General features: G+C 38.0%; 1 protein-coding gene across 3 annotated transcripts in view; it reads right to left on the bottom strand.

Moving 5' to 3' along the window:
• Positions 1–12,305, bottom strand: part of DENND1B (DENN domain containing 1B) — a 247,935-nt gene that overhangs the window by 227,451 nt on the left and 8,179 nt on the right. For all 3 annotated transcript variants that reach the window (XM_060774564.2, XM_060774562.2, XM_060774565.2), the window contains exon 2: positions 7,187–7,251. In XM_060774564.2, coding sequence (XP_060630547.2) covers positions 7,187–7,251 — 65 coding nt within the window. The remainder of the gene's footprint in view (positions 1–7,186; positions 7,252–12,305) is intronic.

Below are 12,305 nucleotides of genomic sequence, written 5' to 3' on the forward strand. Positions count from 1 at the left end.
GAGTCGAAGCATACACAAACAGGAGCAGCAACCTGCAGATCCCAAACCCAACGCCAACACGGACAAGCAGCGACAAATCCAAACAGAACCCAATGCACGAACGTATACCAACACTTTGCCTTCTGCAAAGATTCCCCATTTCAGAGCCTACTTTTATCTTACATATCATCATCAGAAGATGAGCTGACCTCCACCCCATCATTATCCCCTGCAGCTGTTCTTGATTCCACACGTGAATTCCTACCCCATCTCTCCAACTTCTCCATCTTCTGTCAAGACTCAGGTCCCCCCAAGATTCAGATGTATTCCCCGATTGCCAGTCCTCATTACCAGAGAACCCTACAAATGTATCACTAGACATCGGCTCCGCACATATAGCTTGTACCTCTATTACCTTAGTCCAGTCCAATGTATCATCTCCGTCTTCATCACTCCCCAGAGAAACCCATGAATGATTCCTCATCTGTAGGAGCAGTAAGTATATCCCGGATCCTCTTCCTCTGTTGCTTATCATCCGATTCCTGCTCCTGAGTTACCCTCTTTGTTCCTCTATTTCATCCATTATATCTCCTTCCTCTCCTTCACTCATAGACCCTTCATCCCCAGAAAACCCCTCAAATGAGTCCTCATCGGTGGGTGCCATAAGTATATCCCGGATCCTTTTCCTCTGTTGTTCCTCATCTGATTTCTGCTCATGAGTACCCCTTTTGCCCCTTCTGGCAACCATACAACTGCTTGCAATGTTACTTACAGGCTCTACTACAACACATATTGTATTATTCGGTGGCCCAAGCACAGCAAAGTTGCTCCTTATAATATGTGGCTCATCTAACAGTAGTAAATATGGAGGAATCATGAGAGGATGATATTTTCTGTATATAACGTACTAGATTGATACTTTCGGGCCTTGGCTTCCTAGATGGCATTCAAGATACTCATGGTGTTCCTTCAAATATTCAGTTATTCCTGCTGGTTTGACTGTGCATATTATTTCCTCATAGAGATGGGTCAAGTGAGTTATATGATTTGGATATGGTTAAATCTTTGTCATTTGGAACATGCATTGCATGAGACAAGGTGTGGGAGATGTGCAGTGTTGTTGAATTACAACTCCCAGAAGCCCTGATCCACACAGTCAGTGGTGAAAAATTTTGGGATTTGTAGTTCAGCAACATACGAAGGCCCCATGACTTCCATCCCTGATACTAGGCAGTGGTAAATGTGAGAAATATTTCAAGTACAAAGGTAGAAAACAAGTTGGTATAGGAGTCATGGAAGAAGCTGCAAGCTCTAAAAACATTCCCTTTGTTGCACTATTTCCTGCAGAGCCTGATTCACAATGCAGGCCACCAGCAGCCGGGATCCACTCAGTCTTCTTGTGATTGTTACAGTGGTGTTTCTGTGGAATGAAAATCCTTTGTGGGAAAATTTGTCTAACTAAAATACGCAGGGTTATTACTCATTACAAATAATGAGTGTCATGGAAGAGATAAACAAGAAGTCACAGGATTATCTTCAACTATCTTCCATGACAAATACAACACTGTGCTTAAACTGATTTTGATAAAGTATTAGAATGAAATATAATTCAGGGATCTCATCAAAGTGACAACAATTCTTCATGTTGATATTTTAGGACTTACAAAAGTACACATGGTGTCTGTGTGCTTGTTTTTGCTCTGTTGACCTTAGTCGTTGAAAATACTACCAATTCCTATCAATTTCATTTATTTTCTGGATTTTACTCATGAAGTGATTTGTTTTTATTTATGAAGGACTTGTTCCTCTGCATGCAGCACCTTAATACTATTATGAAACTCTTACTGACAAGATGCTGACAATCTGAACATGTTTAGAGGCACTGAACTACTTCACATGTTTCGGGCTCAGTCTCAATAACAGATTCTACATTGATCCCTAGACATTTTACACCATGGATGAAGGAAGCACCATTGTATTTGTCATTTGGACAAGGCAGGGTATCATTAACATTTTGATTTGGAATTACACAGTGAAACCCCTGTATCCTTTGCAGGGGAGGGGGGACATTTTTGAACATTGCGGAAACAAGAAATAGTGGATAATAGTGAACCTGCTTCACCTGAAGCAACCATTGAATTATCCTGGGGGGGGGGGGGGTGGAATCTAGAAATTCCCTAGAGATATATCCTCTCTAGAATTTTGCTAGATCCTCCAGGACAATACTATAGTAACTTCTGGTATAAGTCATTCATTTCAGTAGGATTCACTGGAGGACCTAGAAAATTCTTAGAGAGGATACAGTTTGTTAGATGCAGTTAGGTAAAATTGGTCCCACAGGCATAAGGGAGGTACATATGTATCTATTTCTTTAGGAAATGGCTAAACATTACAGGGTGATACTAAATATATGCAGCAAAAACAGGAAGCCCTGGGACACAGTAAGATGACCAACAATATCTGGAAATGAATTTCCCCCAACACCATAATACCAGGTGATTGTTAGGCTATCTCTATTCTGAAGTAATGTCCTATTCAGCAAGACATGCCTGCGCTATTTTTTAAAAAAATCATGTTGAGGAAATAGCACATTAACTTCTTGTGAAGTTGAAAATATTCTCTACCCAACTGTTAAACAGAAAGAAATACACAAAGTAAAAGTGTTGAGCTTTCCAAAGGATAGAAAATGCCTGATCTTAATGAGGGATAATATGGAAGGGATAATAAACGGGAGATCATGAAACCTTCCACCTGAAAAGGATTAATTAATAGTTTCCAAAAGCTGTTTACTTGTCATTGGCACAAAACACTCCCATTTGAGTATGTGTTGCCATAATACTAGGAGGTAGCCTGGAAGGATGGTCTGAAAAACCAACTCAGGTATGATTATTCAATATAAGTGTGTCTGCAACTTGCATGCTGTGAAAGAGTAACCTAGACTCAAAGAGGATCAGAATGAAAAAGGGAAGGTAGAGGAAGGCATACAATAGGGTCACATGAAGTATCAGTCCAAGCTGCAATTAGGGTAAAATCGGGGGGGGGGGGGGGGACACATGCGACAGGTGGTAATCCATAACAAAATTGTTAAAGAAGAAACAAACTACAAAATCAAGACAGTTATTCAATTCAAAATGAAATACTGTTGTGGAAGTCTGTTCCATGAATATGAATATCCTACTTTATTTTTTATTTATATTCCATTCTCCTATTGAAAGGCACTATACTTTAAATTCGATCTTTCAGTTCTAGGATTCAGTCTATGGTCCGTGGGAAGGCATTCTAGGGCCGTAGGATAGTTAAAATCTCTGCTTCCAGGGGCAGTTTACCATTTGAGAATGATTTCTGACCTCAGGATGTCCCCTCAAAGCCACCAGATACCCCTGAGTCCCTGCTGTGCCTCTCTGACATCCACATTCCAGCATAATGCAATCATGGGTAATTCATGGGCTAAAAGGTAGAAAAACAATTCTCCTACGAGTTGTGTGAGAGCTACAGCAGTAAATACGAGTAAGGAAACAAATAGATGAAGAGAGATGTCATGGGTGGATCCAAGTCCACAGGGAAGCATCTAGGAACCAGGTGAGCTCTGAATACTTCAGGTCTACAGCCTCTCCTGATCCTCCCCATGGCACATCTCTCTCAATTTTTCTTCTACCCTATGTCCTCGAGCCCCTCCAAGAACATTAGAGAACTGGCCAACTAACTTCATGGCAATTCTACCATATGTGAGCCAAGCAATTTGCTTCAGTTAAAGATTATATTGCTTCCGTTTGGTCCCACTGAACTTTGAAATCACTTTCTAAGGCATCTCCGCTCATTTGTGAAATGAACTACAGTACAAAAAGTATGAAAGGTGGAGGGTAACATTCCTGCAGGAATTGAATTAAATTATGTAACATGATTTTTGTTCTTGGGTTATAAATGTAATCTCCTAATTGGTTCTATCAATTTATTACACCGCAAAACTTTGCTTTTGTGGGACATACTGCAGCACATTTTGATATAGTTTTTCATAGAGTCTCAACCAATTCAACATATTGTCGAAGGCTTTTATGGCTAGAATCACTAGGTTCTTGTGGGTTTTTTCGGGCATCCTCACTACCTCTGAGGATGCTTGCCATAGATGCAGGCGAAACGTCAGGAGAAATGCCTCTAGAACATGGCCCTATAGCCCGAAAAAGCCCACAAGAACCTAGCAATTCATCATAGTTTGTGGCAGTCACAAAAAATGAAGTTTCTGGAGTATAACAACTACTTTCAAAGTAACTACCACACAATTAAGTAGGAATAATGCTTTCAAACCAAGAGCAGCAAACGTTTCAAATTTTGTTACATGGTGTTATTTGGGAAATGTAAGTACTCTGATGGAGTAGCAGCAGCAAAAGATTCAAGAACAGTAAGTATAAAGTATAAGACTGGGCACAAGAAATTATGGAAACAGAAAATTATTCATTTTAACCAGAGCTGAGAAGAAAGAACCAAATGAATGGTGAAATGATGAAAGAATCTAAGATACAAAATTGTGCAAAATACAAAACAACCCTTTCACACACAAAAGAATCGGAAAAGCACCAAATCCAAAAGAACTATGAAATTGTAGGGACCCCCCATAGAACAACCTGAGGCAATCATCAATAATGTAATACTGATATTGAAGAAACGCAAAAGGTCTATAATATAGTGGATAAAGCAGCTCAGATGCACAACCATGCATAATATCATGCATGACATTATTTTTACGCAACTAACAAGCAAGCACAATCAAATACCTCCTCAGGGTTGATTATATCACTTCAAAGGTCTTGAATAAAGGCATGAGCACATTTGCAGTTTTGGCAGATTTCTTTGGTTCCTATATTAGTAGAGCATGTTTCAAAAGTTGTGGTCATATGAACAAAAACAAACCACATTAACATTTTTCTAGTAAGGTTTAATAATCATAATAACTGTATTTTTATCTCCTCAAAGGGACTCAGGGTGGTTTCCAACATATAAGGCAAACATTCAATTGCTGGAAAGAAAACCATACAGACAATTACATCAAAATAAACACATTCAACAATATAACATAACTTAATTTAACTTAAAAAACAAAATAACAACTAAAAACATCATAAAATATCAAAATCCTGTTAAACAAACTAAAAATATCTTAAAACCCCATTTCACTGTAGCTCCATCAGTAGAGGTTCAACAAACCAATGGTCAGGATTACAAAATGAACGTGACAAACTATAAAAGAGCTGGGCAAGAGATAGTGCAAACAGCGTATCATAGAGCCGGGGAAGTCGATGAAGTGCAGGACTGAGTGCAATCTGGCTACCTAGGGACTAGGCCTAGAGACTAAGAATGAGCTGATATGGTGCAATGGTTTGAGCATTGGGCTCCAACTCTAGACAACAGGGTTCAAATCTCTCAGCTTTGTTGGAAGCAAAGGCAAACCTCCTATGAAGAAATCTTGACATGCAAATCTCAGACAATGGTCAACTACTTCCAAGCAGTCAAAAATCATGCAAATAATGGCAAACAACAAAAATAACAAATGTTTATCTTTTTCTATGTCTGTTAAAGATATTCTGAAGCACAAAAGTTACCAATAATCAAAGAGCCGAACAGATACATTCTCAAATTTGGAAGTACTGTATATGCATCTTCTTTTAATTTACTTCATTTCTGTAACACAGACATGTTATGGTAGACACTGTATCATTTAATATTATTAACCTATGTATACAGTTAATCCTCCATATCCACAGATTCAACTATCTAAGGTTTAAAATATTCTAAACCTTAATTTTACCATTTTATATAAGGGTCACCATTTTACTATGCCATTGGATATAGTGGGACTTGATCACAGATATATTTTGGTATCCAGGTAGTGGGGAGGGGGGCGGAATTGAAACCTAGTGGAAACCAGGTTTTACAGATAGCTTTTACAGATTTTCTTCTCACGCCAAATACATTCTGTAGGGGTGTAAAAATTAGAAAACAAAGCCTTACAGAGCCAAACATTTTGGGAGGCTGCGTCAAAGAGATTTTTTTGTGTGTGGAAATATGGGAAGCCAACACAAAGTGCAGCATTCTTAGGATGGCACTATTTCAGGATGCTAACAGGCAATAGATACCTGACTGCTTCCCTCCGGCAAAAATCCCCCCCCCCCCCCAACAGAAAACCTGCTCATCAAGAAAAAATAATTATCACATTTCTCCTGCATGAATTAAATTGCCAAAAGCAGATCATTTCTGCCACAGTAATGCATACTTTTCCCACAATGAATCGTGTGGGATTTTTTACCAATTTTATAGAGACCAAAAGACAGAACAGCATGGGTAGGGCTATTCAAAAGGTAAATTGACTCTTCCATAAACTGCTAAGAAAGGCAATTCAACTCAGGCAAAAAGGTGGGTCTGGAGAGGTCAAGAGTCAAAATATCAGCCTTGAGGACCATAAGAAGCCCCAAGGCTATCCCCGCCTTAACTAATAGTGGTTCTCAAAAGAGGAATCCAGCCTCCAGCCCTGCAAATCCTGGTTTTCAAGACATAGAATGAAAGAGAAGCAAGTGGTAGTTTAGGAAAAATGCCTAAAGATAATCCTTCCTCCTCCTTTTTACATTGATAATATAATAACCAGTTAAGTAAGAGGAATGTAGTATGTGAACAGATGCTGAAGAAAAGGACTCTTGCTTAGACATAACAATTATACATACAGCTAAATCACAACTTATTTAACTCAGCATAAAGTAGAAACTGCAAAAGGTTAGAACACAAACCTAGTGTAAATTGTACGTTCCTGATTACAATATGTATCTTTTTTTTTGTCATGGTGAACTATTATTATTATTATTATTATTATTATGTATTTATACCCCACATAATCTCTCCTGCAGGGGACTCAAGTGGCTAACATAAAAGCATCAGCATATAATTTAAAATATACAAATATTAAAATATTAAAACAGCATTAAACATTAACAATAATATTAGTTAATAACACACAAGTAACGTACTAACTAATGGATTTTCCTGCTTCTGAAAATCTGGCTTTTAGCAATACACGCATCAATTAAACATACTAAGCTCAATCCATCAAACATAACACAATCAGTCCATTGAGTGGAAAGCATGTAAGCAAAATAGCATGTAAGCAAAGGTCTTTCAAATATCACATTTATATAGATGACCACAAACAAATGAACACTCTTACCTTCATTTTCAGAAGCCTGGCATTTTACCTGTAGCACCAAATCAAAGGTTCTATCAGGGTTTTCCCTAAAAGTAAAATATATATGATTAGTCATGCATGCATCACAAAAATATTAAACTTCTGATTGTAAATATATGATATCTTTGCTCTACCTCAGCTAGTATTACATAATATTCAAAAGCATGAAGATGTTGGCTATAATCATTTTTCTTCTGTCAGAACTGATTCAAGGATCCACTATATTTCAGGTATCCATGGTAGGAAGGTGTTGTATTCAGAAAATATGACAGTCATACCACAGTTTCTGAGTTTGGAACTTTGCTAAATATGGCTAATTGACTGAACACATTACATACAACTATCAGAGATGAAGGGAGGGTGGAATGGCAGTGGATAAAAAATGATCATGGGCATCTGTACTGTGACTGATAAATGCCATGATTCAGACACCTTGTCACAGACATTTTCCCCAATCCTCCCAAACATACTCAAAAGTATATGCAGGCATGCCTCGGTTAACAAAGCCTCTGACAAAGAAGGAATGGGGTTGTACTGTAACTGATTTTATATATGTGTCTGCTTATAACAGCAAGGAGCAGCCATAACATCCAGAACCACTTACTGAGTGTGCATGAAGAGCAAAACAGGAAACTACCCTATATACTCATGTATAAGTCTAGAAAAAAACCCAAAATCTGGGTCGACTTATCCATGGGCCACTGTGACCACTGTACCGTAACTCTTATCAAAAAGGAAGCATGCCCTTCTCTTATTAGAGTGGCAAAAATACAGCAGAGGTTGGTCCATCCCTAGAGAAGCACTGATTCCCATTTTTCTCTCTGTCGTAGTACTACTTTTGGCATTTTAAAATGTCTGGTGGAGAAATGGTGGTGGCCTTATAAGTCAGTGTTGGTGCTTTCTCCTCTCTGCAGAATGATATTTGACTTCTCCACAGGGCCATATCAAAATCCATAACTCTGCTACCCAAATCTGCCCTCAATTTATACATGAGGTTGACTGGTGTATACATGAGGTTGACTGGTGGGGAAATGGTGGTGGCCCCATAAGTCAGTATTGGTGCTTTCTCCTCTCTGCAGAATGATCTTTGACCTCTCCACAGGACCATATCAAAATCCATAACTTTGCTCACCAAAACTGCCCTCAACTAATACGTGAGGTCAGGCCTGTAGCCAGGATTTTGTTTAGGGAGGGGGCTGAGTTTGGTTCGAGTGAAAGAGGGTCTACCCTAGCAAACCTTTTGTATCATTACCCCAATACCCCCATGCATATGGGATATATTGAGCATGGTGATCAGATCATGATATGAATAAACATAACAGTTTAAATAATGTACCAGTAAGGCCTTCTCGCAGACCACCATGAGAATTCCCCCCCCCCCACTACATGCCTGTGTGAGGTTGACTCAAACATAAAGGCCTACCTACCCCAAGGTATTAAAAAAGCATAGTTCTGACTATCAGAATAAGAATCAAATCAAAAGGGGTACCCGTGAAAGAAAAAAATATCTCTTGATGCATTTTGGAAAAACTCTCAAGAGGTCTGCACAAGGTTCAGGTTTCAGTCATCTCATTCTAAATGTGCATCTTCTTTGCAGTGGAGGAACCTATCCATGTTATGTGCTTCTGCTATAAAAATGTTCTGTTTAATAAGTAATGCTCAGGAACACATGTACCCATGTTAAATGAGATAGATTTGTATATATAATTCTTAAGCACATATTTCCTCCTAATCTTGTATGCTGGCCCAGCTGACATTTAAAACGTTGAAAACAGCTATCTCTGAAGTTTACAAGCAACGTGTTTGGAGGACATTAAAATGTTCAACAACTATGGGTGTTTCCACAATGTGTACCATGGAAGACCATTTTTGTCCCTGGGTCATAAATATCATTTCCTAATTGGCTCTATCAAAAAACATGGGAAAAGTTTATTAAATTGCTAAAACTTTGTTGTTGCGGGAAATCCTGAGCACATTTTGCTAGCTTTCCAGTGCATATCTCATTCAGTCTCAATCATTCAACATAGTTTGTGACAGCCTCAAAAACAAAATTTCTGGTGTTTAACTACTTTCAAAGTAAGTATCCTACAATTACTTATAGCAGTTTGATACTACTTTAACTACCATGGATTCTATGGATCTGTAGTTTGGCCAAAAGCTTCACTGCAATCAATATGTAGAGGAAGATGGAAAAACAGGAAGAAGCACATGTTTCAGATAAACCAAACCAGACCAAATATTCTGCATTATAGCTATAACCTCAGTCTAATCTACTTCAGAACTGTTATAAGGACCACGTGGTATGGAATATTGTATATACTTTCTTTACATAAAGGGCAGTGTAAATAATACAGAAGCATTCTGGATTTTGAATACTTGTATTATACGTATGTAATGAGATATCCTAGAGATGAGACCCAAGTCTGAACACAAGATTTATTTATGTTTTATATATATCTTATACACATAGCCTGAAGGTAATTTTACACACAATCGTTCAGATAATTTTGTGTATGAAACAAAGTTTGTTCACATCAAACAATTACAATCTCAGACATCCAAGAGGAAATTTTTGGATTTTAGAGTATTTCAGATTTTGGGCTTCTGGATAAGGGACACTCAACTAATATGATCAAACTACTTAGATTTCTACCTTCACACTACCTACCTTTTTGTGGGGCATTCACTGAATTCAATGGTAATTCATTCTCTTTCATTAGTATTCCTACTCTTGCCTATGTAGTCATCAGTGTTTGTTTTTGTTTTGCTTTTTTAAATCCTCCCGTATTTAGTTTGATGCATGGTTACTTACAAACCTGGGACAATTCCAAACTTCTGAGTAATTGCTGCAGAAATTATTGGCTAGAAAGTCCTAATTGGATGCAACTACTTCATACATATTTTATAGACGATCTCTTCAGGAGAACATGCTGCACTCAGCATGACTAGTCAGAGAGAAAACAGCACAAGTAAGCAGTAATTATACCAAGAACAGGGGCATGTGGATAAAGAGAAAAATACCAGTTGCATCTAATGTTAATAAAGGAATCAAATGTGTCTGGGCATGGAGAAAAGGAAAATAGTTCTAACATACTAGTTTCCATCCACAAAACAGAAACTAAGTTATGTGTTTATTTCAATGCTGGAAGTAGATTCAAGATCCTAAGCAAAGATATGCTGCAGAGATTCAAATCTAGCCTGTGTGTACAGTGGGCCTTTGAGATTGGGACTTGGTTCCAGAATCTATGGATACTTGAGCATGGAATGATATTCCGAAGCCCTGATCAAAATAAACATTGATGAATTGTTCCAATTTGCATCTGTTGTTTTCCCCCACCTCTGTTCCTAGTACTAGACCATCCCTGTAAGGGAGTGAATAGCAGATGCAGGGATTTTTCTGCAGTGTCCCAAATCCTTAGGATGTCCTTCCCCTTTGTTGGTTCTTAGAATTTTGAGGGTGCATTTATCTGGCTTTGCAGATTGTGATTTTTAGAGTATTGTACCTTGAACTAATTTTAGAATACAATTATTTTATTTCTATATTCAAATTATGTTGCAATTTGTTTTACTCTGAAAAGTTGATAAATGCATTAAATCATCACAATAAATAACCACACAATTTTTATCATAGTTCTAAAAATTCTGATCTTACCTAGAACAAGTGAAGATCACTCACTCTAAAAATTCAACTCTTCATCACAATCCTGTACATAAAATAACTTAAACTTAATATTGCAGCCTTAAAGGAGCATGAATTTGAACTCCTTCTTGAAATGGATGCATGACTAGTTAGGCAGTTCAAGCTTCTTTTATCAAGATCTGCTTCTATAACTGAAAAAAGAAAATTCTATATAACTATACAACCACAATCTCTTGCCTCTAAAAATGGATAACAATCTGAAAGGTCATTATCTCTGAACTGATACTAGGAAAGGGGTGTGGCTTTCTGCTGTCAGCTACAAGTCAGCTCATACTAAAGGTATTTTTTATCAAGTTTACTCATAACGTCCCACCATATTTTAAGGTGTCAAACCAAAATAAGAGAAGTCAGACAAGCTTCTTCTCCCAACTGACACACCACAAATAGATCACGATCACATTGCAAAACTATCACTGTAAAAGTACTCATAATATTAAAGTTCAGCAAAACTTTCATTCTCAGTGCTTCAAGTGCAAATATCAGGAAAAAAATGATTGTCCACATATCACTTTGCAAAACTAAAAAGAATCTTCTTTGAAATTGTGCTAATCTAAACCAACAAAGATCTTCAAAAGTCTGTGGCACCAGTCCATTCACAGGAGACACCTGTATTTCCTTGTCAAACTAGTATTATACAGCTCAAAAATGCCTGCTGAAAAAAAGGGCCACCTAGACCCCTTACACATAGCTGAATAAAATCCCACATTATCAGATAACCTAGGGTCCTTCCAGATAGCCCTATATCCCAGAATATCAAGGCAGAAAATCCCACATTATCAGATAACCCAGTTCAAAGCAGATAGTGTAGGATTTTCTGCCTTGATATTCTGGGATATAGGGCTGTCTGGAAGGGTCCCTAGTTCAAAGCAGATACTGTGGGATTTTCTGCCTTGATATTCTGGGTTATATGGCTGTGTGGAAAAGCCCCTAGAGCTTCCATTGCTACTGCAGGGCTAACGCTAAAACACCATCTAATATGTCTTCCAGTCTTCTGTCAACTTATGACAGCCATATGAATTTCATAGGGTTTCCTTAGGCATGGAATACTCACAGGTGGTTTTGCCATAATCTCCCTCAAAAATATAGTTCACAGTTCCTGGTATTCTTTGGGGGCATCCCACCCAAGTACTAACTAAGTCTGATCCTGCTTTGTTTCCAATATCTAGTTGCACCTGTTAAAGTGGCTTGCAGGGTTATACAATCTGGTTATGAATAAGCTACGGCTAATTAATATTTTTCCCCATTGCTAATGCTTGCATTATCAAATTAATTTCCAAATCTTTTGACTTCTCAGGTGTGGCTTGTTTACCAGCTATTCATAATAAGGTTAGAATGCAGACTGGAAACCTTTACGTTAATGGGAGTTGTCAACTGACCAGAAAAACCAGTGGCCAGGCCTGC

This window comes from Anolis sagrei, chromosome 4 (assembly GCF_037176765.1).
Source record: "Anolis sagrei isolate rAnoSag1 chromosome 4, rAnoSag1.mat, whole genome shotgun sequence".
Classification (NCBI taxonomy): Eukaryota; Metazoa; Chordata; class Lepidosauria; order Squamata; family Dactyloidae; genus Anolis; species Anolis sagrei.